Below are 19275 nucleotides of genomic sequence, written 5' to 3' on the forward strand. Positions count from 1 at the left end.
TGTGTGAAAAGATCCTTCTGAGGACAGTGTAGATAAAAGATTATAAGGAGAGTGAGATTCAGGGAGACCATTAGGGTCCATGGCAGTAATCCAGGCAAGAGATGCTGGTAACATGGATTAGGGCAATAGCAGTGAAAACAGGAGTGGAGATGGAAACAAGTAAATGCTTTGAAGAACCATTTGAGAGGGGAAATTGACAGCATTTGGTGATGGATTTGGCATAGGGTGAGGGAGAGGTCGAGGTCCCAGGTTTCTGGCTGTTGCAGCTAGCTGGATGGTACATAGTTCACTCAGATAGGGGACACCGAACAAAGAAAAAGAATAAGAGAAATTGTGTGTTCGGCCTTAGGTATGTTATATTTGAGGTAAGACACCCAAATGGAAACTGGTGAGGGTTTGAAGGTCAAAAGGTAGTAACAGACTAGAGATGCCCATTTGGGAGCTGTATCCAGGGCCAGTCTATCTACTAGGCACAGTAGGCACATTAGTGCCCCAATACTTTTAGGAATCCACAAAAAGTGCTTTAATCACTTTTAAATAAAAATATATATGTATTTTTACGTCAAAGAAGCGGGTTTAAAATATATCAATATATTCATCTTTAGGCCAATGCAGTCATAAAATATAGTTTAAGAAGAAATTATTCTGTAGAAAGGAGCCCACAAAAGTCATAGTGCTGCCTTAGCTGTATCTGTAAGGATGCTTTGTGCTACAAATATCAGAAATCCCACCCTCAAAGGCTTCGGCCATGACAATATTTACTTTCTCTTGCATGAGGAAGTTCAGCATTAGGGTGGCCTCTAGGGTTGGCAGTTGGCAGACTGAGTGCCGTCAAAGACAAAGATTCCTTCCAGCTCTCCATTCTGCCATCCTTGCTGTTGGCTCCATCCTCAGCTTTTAACACAACAGTTCCAAAACACACCCAGATCTGACAACATTCCCAGGAACAAGAGACACCACTGCTTTCAGTAGCTCTCCTAGAAGTGAGGAAACCTATCCCAGAGGTTCCCCAGAAAATGTCCCCTAAGTCTCACTGGGCAGGACCAGAGCACATCTCCATTCCGAAACCAACGACTGGCAATAAGGATGGAACTAAAGTGATGGGCTCAGACTAATCATCCTGGGGTAGAATGAAGGTTAGGGAGTCAATCATAATACCATCCCTGGAAGTCTTCCTCCAGGAGGTAGGAATTGAAACCAAAAGCATGCATGAGCTCACCCAGGGAGTGTTCAGAGGGAGAAGCACAGTGAATGTAGGAGCTTCAACATCTCCAATATCTACTGAAGGCTAAAGGAGTAGAGAGTGAATCAGTTATGGTTCCTGTGACAGAGGGACTTCCTGTCTGGTGGCAGAGACACACCATTAAACAGTTACAGATGGACTGGAACTATAGTTGGGGTTGGCACAGGGCCTGTGAGAGCAGACTGCGTTGGAGTTCCAGTTGTATGTTAATGACCATGTGACTGGGCAGGCTGCTCAAGCTCTCTGCCTCAGTTTCCTCTCTGTAAAGTACCCTATACACAGTGTCAAATAAATGCAGCTATTATCATTTTATTGTTGTCCACATTATTGTCATATTTAGGTAGTGGGAAACCATTGGAAGGGAATTAACAGGACTGTCTTGGTTAGACGGCTTGGGCAAGTTGGGCTCTGTCCCTGCCCTCGGTTTCCTCTTCACTAGGTCACCATGAGCAATACACTGAGTTTCCTTCTGGCTGCCCCCAAGGCCGAGCCTCACCAGACCCCTCCAGACTCCAGCAGCACACCCACAAATCTCTGTGTTGGTTTTAGCTGCACTCCTGTGCCTTGAAATCAGAATGATTTACTGTCCCTCTTTTCACCCCTGCCTGCTTTCATTGTGGCCACTCAAAGAAATTAATCAGGTTTATTAAGCATGACCTCTCTCTTGTGAGCCCTGCTCCCGTCTACTGATCTGTACCTGTCTGCTGCTCTCCTAGCTCAGTTCCAGTCGAAGAGGCTTCATCCTCCCTTGGTGCTCTAGTGGGGGCAGGGACAGGCAGCTGGGTGGCCACATCTTTTGTTGTTTACAGAGACTGATGCACCAGGCTGTATCAGACAAAGGCAGGACACTTTGCTGTAGTGAGTACAAGACTCTTTGTTGTCATGACTGTGAAAAAAAATAGAAACAAAAAGGAGAAATGTTGCATCCAAATATCCTAATAATTAACACTTAGCACTATAGATATAAAAAGTGCTTAATATTAAATTAAATACTATTCAGACTTACTCCATATGGTATTATGCGTACGTTGAGCTGGAGCCTGACAGCTTGGATCCAAGTCCGGGCTTGTCTATTTACTAGCTCTGTGACTCTGGACAAGTCATTCAAGTTACTCAAGCTCCTCAAGTCTCATCTAAAGCACAGTCAATGAAAGTACACAATTCATAGGGTGAAATGAGTTCAATATGCTTATAAAGCAATTAAACATGGCCCACCACATAATAAGCATTCAATAAATATCACATTTTTACATACCAGATTTGGGCTTTATATACATTGATCATCAAATTTAGACCTCAAAACAAAACTGTGACATAGACATTATATTATCATCCTTATTTATCAATTAAGGAAATCAAGACTCAGAGAGGCTGAGTAACTTTCCCAAGGTCACCCAGCAAAAAAGTAGCAGAACCCAATTCTGTCTGACTCTAAAGTCATGTGGTTTCCACTGCACTAAGTCACTGTCTTCCATGAGCTCCTGGCAAAAAGTCCAACATCAGTTGTTATGGTACATAGTTGGAGGAAGATATTGTTGGTCACAAATTCCTCCTCACTTTAGTCCCAATTGGAACACTCTAAGTATTCTCAGAATGAAAGACAGAGGAGTCCTGTGTATAAGGCAGCATGTTCAATGGTTTTTCTTCTTTCCAGACCAGCTTTATGTCCAGGTCCCCAACCTGCCCTAGAATGTATGAGGCCCAGTTCTCCAGGTAGAAGGCCAGTGCGGGAAAAGTAAAAACAAGGCCCACCTCTAGTGAAGACTCACTCAAGTTCCACCTGTCTGATGACTTAGCAGACAGAGCAGAAGCACAGGGCAGAACCTGGTCACAGGGTACTAGGTCATACCAGGTTCAGGGGCTGAGCAGTTCTGGAGCCAAGATGGCCCAGGATAAATCTTGTACCTTAAAGTCTTCGGATATCACCAAGGAAATAAACTGAAACTGCACAGGCCAAAGCACCTTCCTGCTAGAGATGTGGAATTCTTGAGAGATGTCTGAATTTTGTTTTTGGTTTTAAACATAAAGGATCACAGAGTCTTGGCTTATCATACCTCCTCCTATGGAGTTAACATCTAACTGCCAGACCAACGAGTGCCCATCAGGGCTCTGAACACTGCCCAGTCCATCAGGCTTCTGCCCATACTTCTACACAACCAAAATCAGTCCTCTGCTCATACTTCTCCACAACCAACTCTTCTTTAATATTCAAAAGCAGCTTAGTTTGTAAACAACTCCCTTGGCAAAAATAAAACTCAGGCTTACAATATCTCTAGGAAAGAGGTGGCTGGCTATACCATTAATTGCAACCATTCACTGAGACCAAACTTCAGGTGCGACGTTGTGCTTACTGTGACCCTTATCACAGCCCCCACGTATCCCCCATCCCTCATGTGTCTCCCTAGTTGATGGCTCCTCCCCAGTACCTCTCCCATGTCCAGATGGCCATTTGCAATCAGATAAGAGCTGGCTGGGTTCATTCTGGATCTGGGAAACTCAGCCTTGGCTCAGTGAGGACACAGCCTGTTCTTAGGATGATAACCTCTGAAGGGGCCTCTCAGGAGGTCCCCAGACTATGTCCACACCTAGTTCAGATGGCAAAGCCCACTCATGTGTGGACAGGCAAGCTGTCAATGTTATGTGGACTCCCCCTTTCCAGGCCCTGATGACAGGCCCTCTTCCTCAATCCCTCCTACCCACGCCTGCTTTACCTCCTACTTACACCCCAGGACTCACCAATGAAGACCAGAACAGGAGGGAAATAGCCAGGCTGCAGATGCAGTGAAAATTGAAGGAGCTCTGTAATTGGACACAAATGGGTTTGAATAGCATCATGTTACTTAACAGCTGTGTAACTTGGGCTGGTCACTTAACCTCTCATTTTTTTCATCTCTGAAAGGGGAATAATCTGTAGTCTTAGGGTTTCTGCGAGGATTAGAAACAATATAAATAAGTGTGCTGTACTCAGTGGCACTCAATAAATGGTAGCTATTGTCACACATATGTGGGTCTCTTTATATTCATTTAAAAATATACATATATACATATATATATTATTATTTTCCCTCTACCTAAATTCTTACAATCACCACACCATGGAGTCAGCCCACCAGTGGTGTTGCTGTGAGGGGTTTGGATGGGTTGAGGCTAAGCTCTCCTACTGGGACCTTAGTCTGGTGCAGACATGGGGGTTTCAGCCACTCTGTCCACGGCGGCTGAATTAGCCTGGGATTGTCCCAGTTTTAGGATGGAGTGTTCCATATCCTAGGAACATTGACAGTTGAGTCTTGGGAAAACTGGGATAGTTGGTCACCCTATCAAAGCAGCTGGCCCAGAGAAGATGGAGAAGGTTTCAGACCTGGAAGAAGCTGCTGGGTTTCCAAAACTCTTCTCCATTTGTTGGATGGATGGGCGGGGCTAGGCACTCACACCACCGCGCCTTCTAAACGCCCACCCAAGGCCTGGTGAGGCCAAGGGTGACACCTAGAGGCCATGTGAAAAATTGCACAGTCTGATGATCACGCACCTGGCCCTTGAGGCCTTAGGCGGTTCGCTAATTAATATTGAGCTCTTAACATGTACCAACCCTGTGTTAGGCACTGGGAATAAGTCTTTGCAGGGAAGGGAGGGTGGTCTTGGAAGGCATCCTCATGCAAGTTAAAATTATGCTGAGACCTACTGATTGAGGTGTTAGCCAGGTCAGGGCAGGAGGGAAAGTATTCTAGGAAGGAGGGAATAGCAAACACAAAAGGTCTGAATGGGAAGGAGCATGAAACTTGAGAGAAACTAATTATACTATGAAGGAGTGGGGTGGTGGAGACAAAAAAAATAAAAAATAAAAAATAAAAAAAACCAGAAATGTTGTCAGGGCCTAATAGGCCACAGGAAAATTTTTTGTCTTTATCCTAAGTGCAATCAAAACTTAGTGAAGGGTTTTAAGCAGGACAGTAAAACATAAGATCTGCATTTCTCAGCGCTAACTCTGGCTGCAAAGTGGAGACTGGTTTGGAGAGTAGAAAGCCTAATGCCAGGGAGGCAATTAGAAGGTATTTGGTATGTCCAGGTGGTGAAGAAACAGTGGGAACCTGGACTTGAGGGGTGCAGGGGAATGGAGACAGATGCGATGGTTTGAGAGATATTATGGAAATAGAATGAGCAGGGACGTGGCAATTAACTAACTGGAGGTGAGGGTTGAAGGGCAGTGAAGTTCAAAAATGACTTGCAAGTTTCTGGCTAGGACCACAGGAGAACAGTGCGACAGCTGCCAAAATGGGAGCATAAGAAGAAGGACAACGTCGTGCATGTTAGAGATTCCTGTGGGGCATCTAAGTGAAGATGGCAAATAAGCAGTTGAATAAAGATTAGGAAGAGGGACATAAATGTGGGGATCATCTGCCTGCAGATGGCAACCTAAGCCCTGAGCAGCATCAGCATTTAAAGTGGGAGGAGGAGAGAGAACAAGGCCAGCAGAAAACCAGGCAAGTACGGAGCTAAGAAAGTCAAGGAAAGAGTATTTCAGAAGGCGAGAGTGGTCCACTGTCTGAAACATCTGTGAATGGCAGTGAGATGAGATCTTAAAATCATCCGTTAGACAACGTGAAGATCATTGGTGACCTGAGATCCTTTTAAAGTAGAGTTATCAGACAGACAGTGGATCTGATCACTGGGAAGGCTGCTAAGTGACTAACATAAATACAGCCTGGATACTTTGGACAAGGGGATAATTCACGTTCTGCGTGGAACAGGGCAGGACAGTGCAAGATCTCAGCCTGCTACTCAGAGTGGTGTAAATTTAAAACATGAATTTTTTATTTCTGGAATTTTCAGACCACAGTTGATAGAGGGTCAACTGAAATAGTGACAGTAAAACCACAGATAAGGGAGATGGGGGCTACTGTAAATACCAAGGGATGGTCCCCACTCCCCTTCTACACCTAAGAAGGGCCCCTGGGCACCAGTAGACGGCCCTGCCCTAGGGCTACAGAAATGACAATTCACCTCTTCCCCGAGAAGCTCCCAATCTAGGGAAGGATCTAATTACTGACAATTTTCAATCAAGTACACTTGCTCTCACCTCAGAGCTTTTGTGTAAGTTTGCCCCCCATCCTGAACACCTGACTCCACTGCCAGGTATAAGCGCCCCTCACCTTGTCAATTCTTACTCAACCTTCTGGTCTCAACTTAAAACTCCCTTCCCCAGGGCATCTTTCTCAGCCAATGTTAGAAGCAAAAGCCTCCTCACTGGCCTCTCTATTCTGCCCGTGCTCCCCATTAGCCTCTTATCAACACAGCACCCAGAAAGGGGAAAATGTGGAGTCCAGTCATGTCGCCCCTCAGCTCAAAACCCTCCAATGGCTTCCTAGTTCACTTAGTTGTTTAAGAGAAAACCACAAACCCAAAATGGTGTCAATTGTGCTAAAAGCCCATGGTACCAAACCTAAATTTAATACCTGATCTAATTGCAGTTTTAACCTTTCCCAGTAACATAATCTTAGTCAAGCCACCTGGACTATTCTTGTCAAGCACTAGTAAGGTAATCTGTCATGTGTTCCCTCTCCATCCTCCCCCACTCCACTACAGAGAAAGAAGAGGCAGTCTGCATGGTAAAAACCTTTCCCGATTTTCTTCCTCAAAGAAAAGAAGTCCAGGCCCCAATATAATCCTTTCTTTTCTTTCCTTAATTCCCTCTCCCCACTCTTCTTTCTATAAAAATCTTCCATTCCATACAACCCTTCAGAGCTCCCTTCTAGTTGCAAGGTGGGATGGTGCCCAATTCATGAATTGCTTGATAAAGCCAATTAGATCTTCAAGTTGACTCGACTGAATTTTGTTTAATGAAGCCAAAATCCTACCATTCTCCCCCTCCTCCCTGCCTTCTTCCTGCTGCACTGGCCTTTTTATTTATCTAACACCTGCCCCATTCCTGTCTCAGGGCTTTGACACTTGTTCCTCTTGCTCCTTCACTTCAGGAACTAACTCAAAAGTCGCTTTCTTGAAATTTGTTATATGCTACAACATGGATAAAATCTGAAGGTATTATGCTAAGTGAAATAAGCCAGTCACACACGCGTGGGCGCGCGCGCGCGCGCGCACACACACACACACACACACACACACACACACAAATACTGCACAATTTCACTTACATGAGGAACCTAGAGTAGTCAACATCATGGAGACAGAAAGCAGAATAGTGGTTGCCAGGGGCTGAGAAAGGAGTTCTTTGATAGGTACAGAGTTTCAGCAGGGGAAGATGAAAAGAGTCCTGGAGATGGACGATGGTGCTGGTCGCACAACACAATGAATGTAATGTACTTAATACCACAGAACCGTAAACTTAAAAATGGTTAACATGATAAATACTACGTGTATTTTGCTACAATAAAAAAAAAAACAAAAGTCACCTTCTTTGCGAGGTCTTCCGAGCCACCCTTTGTAAACTGTCAAGCCTTGGGCGAGCTGGGAGACTGCCCAGGTCTTGGGAAGGTGGCGCTTTTCCTGCGCTTTTGCCAGAAGGAAAAGGGGAGGGAGTTTGGGAGAGGCGGGGTATGGGAGGGGCGGAGCCAGATGGGCGCCGGTTCCCGGGGCGTTTTTGCCGTCTATGGAGAACTAGTTGAGGCCGGCGAAAGTCAAGACTTTGGGGGAAGGGTGTGCACCTGGGTAGCCTCCGGGCTTAGGCTGGGAGCTGCGCGAGGGGCGTGCGGCCACAAGTTCGGCTCCTCAGCCCTTCACATCCCCCAGCCCCACCTCCACCTCTGTGGACCTGGCCGCCGTCTGTAAAAGATAGCTGTGGCAGGAGGCCTCCAGCAGCGCCACCGCCCTGCCCCTTCTACCCACGCGCCCTCCAGTGGCGTCGTCTGGTTCCCTTATGTCTCGACCTGCGCGCCCACCTTCAGCATGCTTAGCCCTAACTGGAAGTCAGTCAGAAGCCAGCAGGGCTGCCAGAAGTTGAGTCTAGTCCCAAGGGAGACCAACATCCGTGACCACCTTTACCCCCAGCTGACCCCTTTAGAGTCCAGTCTGTGCCCTTGCAGGACAGGTTGCGCATGCATCCCAGCCAAGATGGGTCACGGGTCCCGTCCCATTTCTCCCTCGGTCCATGCCCAGGGCCCCAGAGTGGAAACCTCTTTGGCTGGAGCAAAGCCTGGAGGCACTAGCGCTGCTCAACTTGGGGCCCTGACGGTGGTAGCTTATTTTATCTTGGGGCCCTGATCATCGTAGTTTATTCTGCCCCAGCCCTCACAAAACCCTATTCCCAGGACTCCATCCACCAAAGTCTACCATCAAAGCCAGGGGCCTCTCAGTGCCTTCCCAGTGCTCAGGCTTAGGGAGGCGTAGCCCCACCTTGCCTGCTTTTCTGGGTCTTACTGCAGCCCCTCTCCTTGTGACATGCCCTTCATCCCCGGCTTCGTATACCCCGACCCCACACAGGCAGCTTGTACACAGGCTAAAACCTGGACCCCTTGCCAGGCCGTAGCATGTACTATCTCATTTAATCACAACAACCCTATGAAGTACTGTTATTAGTCCCATTTTTACAGATAAGAACACCGAGGCTTAAAGAACTTAAGCAATTTGGCCCAAGTCATTCAGCTAGTGAGTATGGAGGTAGATTTCAAGCCCATTAGATTCTCATAGGCGCACCAGTCCCTAGTGCCAAAAAGGTTGGGGACCACTGGCTTATGCCATTTGCCCTTTTAATGCCCTTCCTTTCCAAAACCATTCAAGAGCACCGGATGATGTCCCAGAATACTCCTAATTGCCTCGATCCAGTGCTCCCACACAACTGTGAGTCTCAAAGCCATAAACACTCTCAGAAAGCTCCTCTGGCCCAGCAAGAGGGCAGGAGGCTGCACAGAGCAAGGAGGGCTTGAGTTCTAGTTCTAATAGGATTGGGAGCAGGAGAAAGGACACCAGGGCAGCCATTTCTTTCAGGTCCGGAGCCACCAGTAATTTTTCTGCAAACCTTGCTTAGGATAAAGGGGTAAAAGTGCCAGAGCCAGCCGGCTGAGATCGAACAGCACCTGAAAGAGGGGGGTGAAGCCTAAGGGGAAAAAAGAGAAGACAGAAAAGATCTTTCCGGGAGGGCATACAGTCAGAGCTGCAGCCCCGAGTTTATTTAGCATAGCCTATTTATGTGATTATTGAATACCATAATCAATCACTACGTTACCATAGCCAAGCACACCATACATATCTCTAACGATGCTTGTCGATTACATATGATCACACATAGCCCTGTTTCCAAGGTTGTAAAACATTCTGTTACCTTAAAAGGTGAGTTTACGAGGCTCACCGAGGTAACTCAACTTCTCGTTTCCTAGAACCATTGTTTACGCAAACTCAGTCGCCATGTTATGGCTTCTAGATACGTGACTTCTTCAGTGCCTCACAATGGCTTCCATCATGTCCCAAAATGTCTCCCGACATAAAAGATGCTGAGAGACAAGCGGGGTTGAAGGAAGGGACAAGTGCAGCTGACAGATTGCCCAAGAGAAAGAAGACATGTGCCCTAGAATGAAGCCATTTAGGTGGCTTATCTTTCTATATCAATTTCTCAGCAGCACTATTTTATGGAGGAAATGAAAACCTGTAACCTAAAATATTGTTATAGTAAATGCTTCAATTTAAATATTTAAAAATATTTTTAAAGGAACATTAGGACTTAAAAGCAAAATTCTCCATAATTTTTAAGCTAAAACACGAAGATGTTGCCGAAGAGTGGCGTCCTCTGCCGGCGCGCTATCCAGGTTCTTGATGTCGCGGACAAAGAATTGAGCAAGACACCGAAATACAGCAGAAAACAAAAAAGACGGCAGGGTTTTGATCTCTCTCTTCTTTTTTTTTTTTGCTGTGGGTGGTGACTTTTCTTAAGAGTGGGCTTCCTTGATTGACAACCGGGACTGACAACTCAGTGATTCATCATTTTGCTTTCTACGCATGTTCGTTCCCAGAATTCAGTCTGTCATAATGACATTAATGAACTTCCGGCACATGCATCATATTATAAGGACGCTCCAGTGAGTTGAAGGTCGCTGGGGTCTTCATTGCGCAGGTGTGAGTGACTGGCTGAAACTGGTACCTAAATCTCTGCCTACTGGCTTGCTTAATTCTGGGTGGATTAGGGTGGACCCCTTCTGAGATAGGAATACCTCAGTGTCTCTGCAGCCAGACCCGAAACCCCCTAACTTTCCTGCCTACCTCTTTTCTAAGAGCCATGAACCCCCTCGTGGATGCCGAGGGACGGGGAGGTCTCTTCTTCTGTATCTGCTTCCTGCTGAGAATGGTTCTAGTCCCTGCCTACAGGGGTGTCATGGAGTTCTTTCCTCAGTCAGGGTGGGGTCTTGGGTTTCCTGCTGAAGTGCCACCTTAGTCCCTAGACAAGGAAAAGAAAATACAAACTCGTTATTTGAATTATACATCTATTAATTTCTATTACTGATTTGCCCATTAAGTGAGTAAAGGGAAACAAGGCTTGGTTGATACGTTTCTTAAAGAGTAAAGAGAAGGACCTTTGGCTTACAGTCTCCTACCCCCTCAGACTCTAAGGGCCCTGCCCTGCCTGGCTTAACATTATTTCTGCTTAACAATGGGCTGATGACCCTTATCTGAGAGCCAGAGGATCTGCAAGCCAGGGCAATTATCAGGATTTGAGGGAGAGGGTCTTCTTCCAAAGAAAGGAGGGAAGAAAATTTAACTAGGTTTACTAAAAAGATTACCTCTGCCAGAGATGTCCCTTTTCATTTCCTGCTAAAAGATTAAGAATTTAGAATGATGTCCCGTCTCAGAAAGACACAAAAGGAGGCTTCAAAAGTATTGGTTTTTATCTCCTAATCGTATAAGTTTTATATCTCCCATTTTCCATTTATATTAGATGTAAACTATGTAAAAAACGTTTCATAGTTAAAACACACCCACACACAAACCCACCTCTTTGGATCCCAGTGAGAGATTCAACTTCTGGCAGGTACTGATGAGACGGAGGCCACACTTGGCCTCGAGGAACAAAGTCTTTGACTCTGGGCCTGTAGAGTCAGGTTCTGTCGAGTCCTGGACCCCCCAGACCTCTAGGAACAGGTGGCTGTACTCACCTCCAGCTATCCTTTGGTTTCCTGGCCTCTGGCAGCTTGCTCCTCCACAGACTGCCACAGGGCCTGGATGTTGCCTTCTCCAAAGCCTGTGGCTCCCTGTCTCTGAATTAACTCTAGGAAGAAGGTGTCCTCTGCAAGGAGAGACTTGGTGAAAACCTGAAGCAAAAACTTGCCTTTTTCACCATCTAGTAGGATTCCGTGTTCGGCCAGCTTGCTAGGCTCATGCCCCGCAGCTAGGATCTGACTTTCCTTGCCTGGCTGCTGGTAGTAACCCTCAGGAGGAGTCAGGACCTGGCCTCCAGACAATGCCACCCTTTCAGTGGCTTCTATGATGTTGGGGGTATACAGCCCCACATGCTGCAGGCCTGGCCCCCTGTGGTGAGCCAAGAACTTCTCTATCTGGTCCTGTTCCGTCGCTCCTTGCAGGGACTCGGCTAGAACAAGGTAGGGGACAGCACTACTTGGCGGAGCATGTAGGACAGTGAGCTTCACCCCGCCTCGCCCAGATGGTGCTGCCACCTCAAGGCCTACCTCCGGATCCTCGCCTGGGCTCAATGGCTGGTGGCGAAAGCCTAGGCAGTCATGGAACCAGCGCATCAGTGTCGGGGAACTGCCGGGAGTGCAGGCCAGGGTCAGGTGATCTACATGGCTGATCCCGGCCGAGGAGGTTGCAGAGGGCAGGGACTGGAAACCGGGCAGGAAGGGTCCGCGGCAGTCGGCGCGCTCCAGCAATGTCAGGTTGACGTTGCCTGCTGGCGAGCTCACCACAGTGTAGGTGGCAGCACCCTGCACATCCTGCACACTAACAGGAGGAACCAGCAGTTTGCAGCCCCGCGGTGTAAGCGCACGGGTGGCTGAGCCTACGTCTGCCACTTCGAAGCACAGGTTGGTGGCACTGGGCACGGCGTAACGCAGATCCACACCGTAGAGCGGTTCCCGGTTCCCCACGCCCTCGTTCACCAAAAACACCGCGTGGCCGCTGCGCAAGGCCAGCTGGCGCCAGCCGTCTGCCTCCCGCTCCGCCAAGGGCTGGAAGCCGAAGAAACGCTGCAGATCCCGGGCAAAGGACTGTCCCGAGGGCACATGAACGGCGATGTGGCACAGCCTGCGGGCGAACACGGCCATGGCGGTCTGGTTAGTGACCCCGGACTCTCCTCCTGCGGCTGCTCACTTGTTTATCCGGACTCCAGAATTCTCCTTTTAAAGCTAGTCGTCGCAAACCGGTGGAGCCGGGTTTTGCTTGCAGAACTCCTTCTTCGCTCCTTTCCAGGTAGAAGTTGTTATGCCCCTACTCGTATCTCAGTTTCTTCATCTGAAAGACTGTTTTCAGGTTTAGTGACCCTTCTGATGGTCACTTGTTCCAAATGTGGGCCAATCTAACTGGCAGAACCTCTGGAGATCAAAGGTGGGGGACGCTGGACCCATAACCTTGAGCCCGCTGTCTGAAGTCTTTGAAATTACTGAGGAGACTCTGCAGAGGAGTGGGTCTCTCCGGAGGGGGCAAAGGCGTGGGTCTGGAGGAAGCTTGACCCATGGTGGTCAGAACAGTGGTGAAAGGAAATATGATACCTGTAAAAGTTAAATAAGTTAGAGCAAGAGCCACGCGTTGTCCCGAGGACCAGTCCGGCGGGGCAGCAGCTATACCGAAGGGAGAGAAAGATTAATAAGCCTATGAGGATAAGAAGGATAAAGACATAAAGACGTGTCCTTGGACTACATCTTAGAACAAAGAGAGAGAGAGAGAGAGAGTAAGGAAATTACAGAAGGCAGAAGTTAACCGTTAATGTCTTTTACAAAGATAAATGTATCTGGGGAATTGCTAGATCAAACATAGCCTGGTAGACAGTCTTGTTATCTGTATCTTGGAATGTTATGCCTCTTCCTGGGACTTTGGTGCCTCGAGGAATCACCTCCGGGAAGTCTTCACTCTTACAATTTCAAAAGAGGCAGCTCACAAAGTCCAAAACTACATTAAACAAGTAAGCAGTTTACAGAAAGCAAAGTCAATCATTAATACAACACAAATATATCACCTCGTCCTACACTCTGGTTAATAAGTGAGCAGATTACAGAAGCAGACACTGGCCATCTTCATATCCTATACAATACATTTCCTAAACCCACACCCAAGCGAGTAGGACAACTTCTGGTACCTAAAGATATTTCTTCCCTGTAGCTGACTTAGCTAGTTGACTCACTTTGAAAAGTTTAACAAACAAAAACTCCATTTAAATATTTATATTCAGAAGACATTTAAAACCAGGAAGGGTCCTAAAGGGGAAGAGGTTGTCTGTCCCATAAAGTCCGTCACAGTCAGATACTATACAACCACACCAACAGCACGAATACGACAACACAGGAACACAAAAGAGAACTGATGTGAGGTCTCGCTCCTCACCCGAGATTCAGAAGGGGTCCGGAATGTCTCCCGGGACCCCCGCAGTCGTGGCTAATGGGTGTGTCCACCCCAACCACTCTTAACTGCCAGAAATTCAGAAACCGGCTACCAGTAAACTGAGACTGAGGCGCCGAAGAGACCAACAGACTGGACAAACATATAACAACCACTCACCGGCCGGCCGCAGAGGTCCCTCCGGGTCGGGTGCCTTGGAGCTGTGGAGATCCCGGATGAGCCCCCAAATGTTATGCCCCGACTCATATCTCCATGAACCATCAAGAAGCCGACACCGATACAAAAGCAAGAGGGAGTTTATTTCAGACTCGAGTCCGGACCGCAGTCCGCACACCGATGCAGCAGTGAGTAGGAGGAGGTCCCGAACATGAGGCTTCAAGAGTATTTGAAGGGAAAAACCGTAAGCATGGGGAGCGATGTCTTGGTGTTACAGGATTGGTACAACGAGCTTGTCGCTTAGCAGGATTGGCTGGGTGATGGCACCAAGGAACGAGGCGGGGAATTTGGAGAGTTACTTTCCATAGTTGCTCTGATTGGCTGAGTACAGGTGGAGTGATCGTTTTGCTATCTGCAGCTTTTCTGGGAACTGGCCTGTGGTTAGGATGGAGTGTTATACCTAAGATGGAGTCACTTTGGTTGTTCAAAGTCACAGACGAACCCCTGGGAGACTCGCTGTTCTCTCTACCGCGCCACCTGACTGTGGCGATTCCTCGCAACTACCAGGTCTGCTCTGTGTGAGTGGTGAAAACCATGAGGGCCAGTGCCCACGGAGGAAAAGAGAGAGCGGAGCCAACGACTCCCCAGGGATACTTTTCACACACACCTCCCCTCCCCCTCCCCCCATCCTCCTCCCACGCAGTCCCCGAGGGAACAGCAGGGATGCCAGGCTGTTCCTTTTTAGAGCCTCTAACTAGGTCATACCCTTGGGCATTGAACCTCGCTTCTGCCTCTGGACATCACAATAGCCGCCTTCACTCCATGCCAAGAGTTAGGCTCAGAACGAAAGAAATCAACCCCAGTTGGGAGAGGAGCCGGAATTCTCCCCCACAAGCAAGGGCTTTCTTAGCAATTTTGAGATGGGACATCACTTATAAATTCTTAATCTTTTAACAGGAAATGAAATGGGACATCTCTTGCAGAGGTACGCAGATCCTCTGGCTCTCGATAAGGGTCATCAGCCCATTGTTAAGCAGAAATAATGTTAAGCCAGGCAGGGCAGGGCCCTTAGAGTCTGAGGGGGTAGGAGACTGTAAGCCAAAGGTCCTTCTCTTTACTCTTTAAGAAACGTATCAACCAAGCCTTGTTTCCCTTTACTCACTTAATGGGCAAATCAGTAATAGAAATTAATAGATGTATAATTCAAATAACGAGTTTGTATTTTCTTTTCCTTGTCTAGGGACTAAGGTGGCACTTCAGCAGGAAACCCAAGACCCCACCCTGACTGAGGAAAGAACTCCATGACACCCCTGTAGGCAGGGACTAGAACCATTCTCAGCAGGAAGCAGATACAGAAGAAGAGACCTCCCCGTCCCTCGGCATCCACGAGGGGGTTCATGGCTCTTAGAAAAGAGGTAGGCAGGAAAGTTAGGGGGTTTCGGGTCTGGCTGCAGAGACACTGAGGTATTCCTATCTCCGAAGGGGTCCACCCTAATCCACCCAGAATTAAGCAAGCCAGTAGGCAGAGATTTAGGTACCAGTTTCAGCCAGTCACTCACACCTGCGCAATGAAGACCCCAGCGACCTTCAACTCACTGGAGCGTCCTTATAATATGATGCATGTGCCGGAAGTTCATTAATGTCATTATGACAGACTGAATTCTGGGAACGAACATGCGTAGAAAGCAAAATGATGAATCACTGAGTTGTCAGTCCCGGTTGTCAATCAAGGAAGCCCACTCTTAAGAAAAGTCACCACCCACAGCAAAAAAAAAAAGAAGAGAGAGATCAAAACCCTGCCGTCTTTTTTGTTTTCTGCTGTATTTCGGTGTCTTGCTCAATTCTTTGTCCGCGACATCAAGAACCTGGATAGCGCGCCGGCAGAGGACGCCACTCTTCGGCAACATCTTCGTGTTTTAGCTTAAAAATTATGGAGAATTTTGCTTTTAAGTCCTAATGTTCCTTTAAAAATATTTTTAAATATTTAAATTGAAGCATTTACTATAACAATATTTTAGGTTACAGGTTTTCATTTCCTCCATAAAATAGTGCTGCTGAGAAATTGATATAGAAAGATAAGCCACCTAAATGGCTTCATTCTAGGGCACATGTCTTCTTTCTCTTGGGCAATCTGTCAGCTGCACTTGTCCCTTCCTTCAACCCCGCTTGTCTCTCAGCATCTTTTATGTCGGGAGACATTTTGGGACATGATGGAAGCCATTGTGAGGCACTGAAGAAGTCACGTATTAGAAGCCATAACATGGCGACTGAGTTTGCGTAAACAATGGTTCTAGGAAACGAGAAGTTGAGTTACCTCGGTGAGCCTCGTAAACTCACCTTTTAAGGTAACAGAATGTTTTACAACCTTGGAAACAGGGCTATGTGTGATCATATGTAATCGACAAGCATCGTTAGAGATATGTATGGTGTGCTTGGCTATGGTAACGTAGTGATTGATTATGGTATTCAATAATCACATAAATAGGCTATGCTAAATAAACTCGGGGCTGCAGCTCTGACTGTATGCCCTCCCGGAAAGATCTTTTCTGTCTTCTCTTTTTTCCCCTTAGGCTTCACCCCCCTCTTTCAGGTGCTGTTCGATCTCAGCCGGCTGGCTCTGGCACTTTTACCCCTTTATCCTAAGCAAGGTTTGCAGAAAAATTACTGGTGGCTCCGGACCTGAAAGAAATGGCTGCCCTGGTGTCCTTTCTCCTGCTCCCAATCCTATTAGAACTAGAACTCAAGCCCTCCTTGCTCTGTGCAGCCTCCTGCCCTCTTGCTGGGCCAGAGGAGCTTTCTGAGAGTGTTTATGGCTTTGAGACTCACAGTTGTGTGGGAGCACTGGATCGAGGCAATTAGGAGTATTCTGGGACATCATCCGGTGCTCTTGAATGGTTTTGGAAAGGAAGGGCATTAAAAGGGCAAATGGCATAAGCCAGTGGTCCCCAACCTTTTTGGCACTAGGGACTGGTGCGCCTATGAGAATCTAATGGGCTTGAAATCTACCTCCATACTCACTAGCTGAATGACTTGGGCCAAATTGCTTAAGTTCTTTAAGCCTCGGTGTTCTTATCTGTAAAAATGGGACTAATAACAGTACTTCATAGGGTTGTTGTGATTAAATGAGATAGTACATGCTACGGCCTGGCAAGGGGTCCAGGTTTTAGCCTGTGTACAAGCTGCCTGTGTGGGGTCGGGGTATACGAAGCCGGGGATGAAGGGCATGTCACAAGGAGAGGGGCTGCAGTAAGACCCAGAAAAGCAGGCAAGGTGGGGCTACGCCTCCCTAAGCCTGAGCACTGGGAAGGCACTGAGAGGCCCCTGGCTTTGATGGTAGACTTTGGTGGATGGAGTCCTGGGAATAGGGTTTTGTGAGGGCTGGGGCAGAATAAACTACGATGATCAGGGCCCCAAGATAAAATAAGCTACCACCGTCAGGGCCCCAAGTTGAGCAGCGCTAGTGCCTCCAGGCTTTGCTCCAGCCAAAGAGGTTTCCACTCTGGGGCCCTGGGCATGGACCGAGGGAGAAATGGGACGGGACCCGTGACCCATCTTGGCTGGGATGCATGCGCAACCTGTCCTGCAAGGGCACAGACTGGACTCTAAAGGGGTCAGCTGGGGGTAAAGGTGGTCACGGATGTTGGTCTCCCTTGGGACTAGACTCAACTTCTGGCAGCCCTGCTGGCTTCTGACTGACTTCCAGTTAGGGCTAAGCATGCTGAAGGTGGGCGCGCAGGTCGAGACATAAGGGAACCAGACGACGCCACTGGAGGGCGCGTGGGTAGAAGGGGCAGGGCGGTGGCGCTGCTGGAGGCACACCCTTCCCCCAAAGTCTTGACTTTCGCCGGCCTCAACTAGCTCTCCATAGACGGCAAAAACGCCCCGGGAACCGGCGCCCATCTGGCTCCGCCCCTCCCATACCCCGCCTCTCCCAAACTCCCTCCCCTTTTCCATCTGGCAAAAGCGCAGCAAAAGCGCCACCTTCCCAAGACCTGGGCAGTCTCCCAGCTCGCCCAAGGCTTGACAGTTTACAAAGGGTGGCTCGGAAGACCTCGCAAAGAAGGTGACTTTTGTTTTTTTTTTATTGTGGCAAAATACACGTAGTATTTATCATGTTAACCATTTTTAAGTTTACGGTTCTGTGGTATTAAGTACATTACATTCATTGTGTTGTGCGACCAGCACCATCGTCCATCTCCAGGACTCTTCATCTTCCCCTGCTGAAACTCTGTACCTATCAAAGAACTCCTTTCTCAGCCCCTGGCAACCACTATTCTGCTTTCTGTCTCCATGATGTTGACTACTCTAGGTTCCTCATGTAAGTGAAATTGTGCAGTATTTGTGTGTGTGTGTGTGTGTGTGTGTGTGTGCGCGCGCGCGCGCGCGCCCACGCGTGTGTGACTGGCTTATTTCACTTAGCATAATACCTTCAGATTTTATCCATGTTGTAGCATATAACAAATTTCAAGAAAGCGACTTTTGAGTTAGTTCCTGAAGTGAAGGAGCAAGAGGAACAAGTGTCAAAGCCCTGAGACAGGAATGGGGCAGGTGTTAGATAAATAAAAAGGCCAGTGCAGCAGGAAGAAGGCAGGGAGGAGGGGGAGAATGGTAGGATTTTGGCTTCATTAAACAAAATTCAGTCGAGTCAACTTGAAGATCTAATTGGCTTTATCAAGCAGTTCATGATTTGGGCACCATCCCACCTTGCAACTAGAAGGGAGCTCTGAAGGGTTGTATGGAATGGAAGATTTTTATAGAAAGAAGAGTGGGGAGAGGGAATTAAGGAAAGAAAAGAAAGGATTATATTGGGGCCTGGACTTCTTTTCTTTGAGGAAGAAAATCGGGAAAGGTTTTTACCATGCAGACTGCCTCTTCTTTCTCTGTAGTGGAGTGGGGGAGGATGGAGAGGGAACACATGACAGATTACCTTACTAGTGCTTGACAAGAATAGTCCAGGTGGCTTGACTAAGATTATGTTACTGGGAAAGGTTAAAACTGTAATTAGATCAGGTATTAAATTTAGGTTTGGTACCATGGGCTTTTAGCACAATTGACACCATTTTGGGTTTGTGGTTTTCTCTTAAACAACTAAGTGAACTAGGAAGCCATTGGAGGGTTTTGAGCTGAGGGGCGACATGACTGGACTCCACATTTTCCCCTTTCTGGGTGCTGTGTTGATAAGAGGCTAATGGGGAGCACGGGCAGAATAGAGAGGCCAGTGAGGAGGCTTTTGCTTCTAACATTGGCTGAGAAAGATGCCCTGGGGAAGGGAGTTTTAAGTTGAGACCAGAAGGTTGAGTAAGAATTGACAAGGTGAGGGGCGCTTATACCTGGCAGTGGAGTCAGGTGTTCAGGATGGGGGGCAAACTTAC

At 47.6% G+C, this 19275-nt stretch overlaps 1 protein-coding gene across 1 annotated transcript; it reads right to left on the reverse strand.

Moving 5' to 3' along the window:
• Nucleotides 1–10562: 10562 nt before the first annotated feature.
• HPDL (4-hydroxyphenylpyruvate dioxygenase like) lies at nt 10563–14173 on the reverse strand. Its single transcript, XM_036233248.1, has 3 exons — nt 13907–14173; nt 11335–12903; nt 10563–10619 (listed from the first exon to the last, which is right to left on the reverse strand). The coding sequence occupies exon 2, from the start codon at nt 12457–12459 to the stop codon at nt 11341–11343; it is 1119 nt and encodes a 372-aa protein (XP_036089141.1). The 5' UTR covers nt 12460–12903; nt 13907–14173; the 3' UTR covers nt 10563–10619; nt 11335–11340.
• Between the last annotated feature and the right edge of the window lie 5102 nt (nt 14174–19275).

The sequence above is a fragment of the Rousettus aegyptiacus genome, unplaced genomic scaffold, assembly GCF_014176215.1.
Source record: "Rousettus aegyptiacus isolate mRouAeg1 unplaced genomic scaffold, mRouAeg1.p scaffold_m13_p_1, whole genome shotgun sequence".
NCBI lineage: Eukaryota > Metazoa > Chordata > Mammalia > Chiroptera > Pteropodidae > Rousettus > Rousettus aegyptiacus.

Excerpts from the sequence above, each read along its gene's own strand:
- HPDL (XM_036233248.1), bottom strand. The coding sequence starts at position 12,459 with ATGGCCGTGTTCGCCCGCAGGCTGTGCCACATCGCCGTTCATGTGCCC.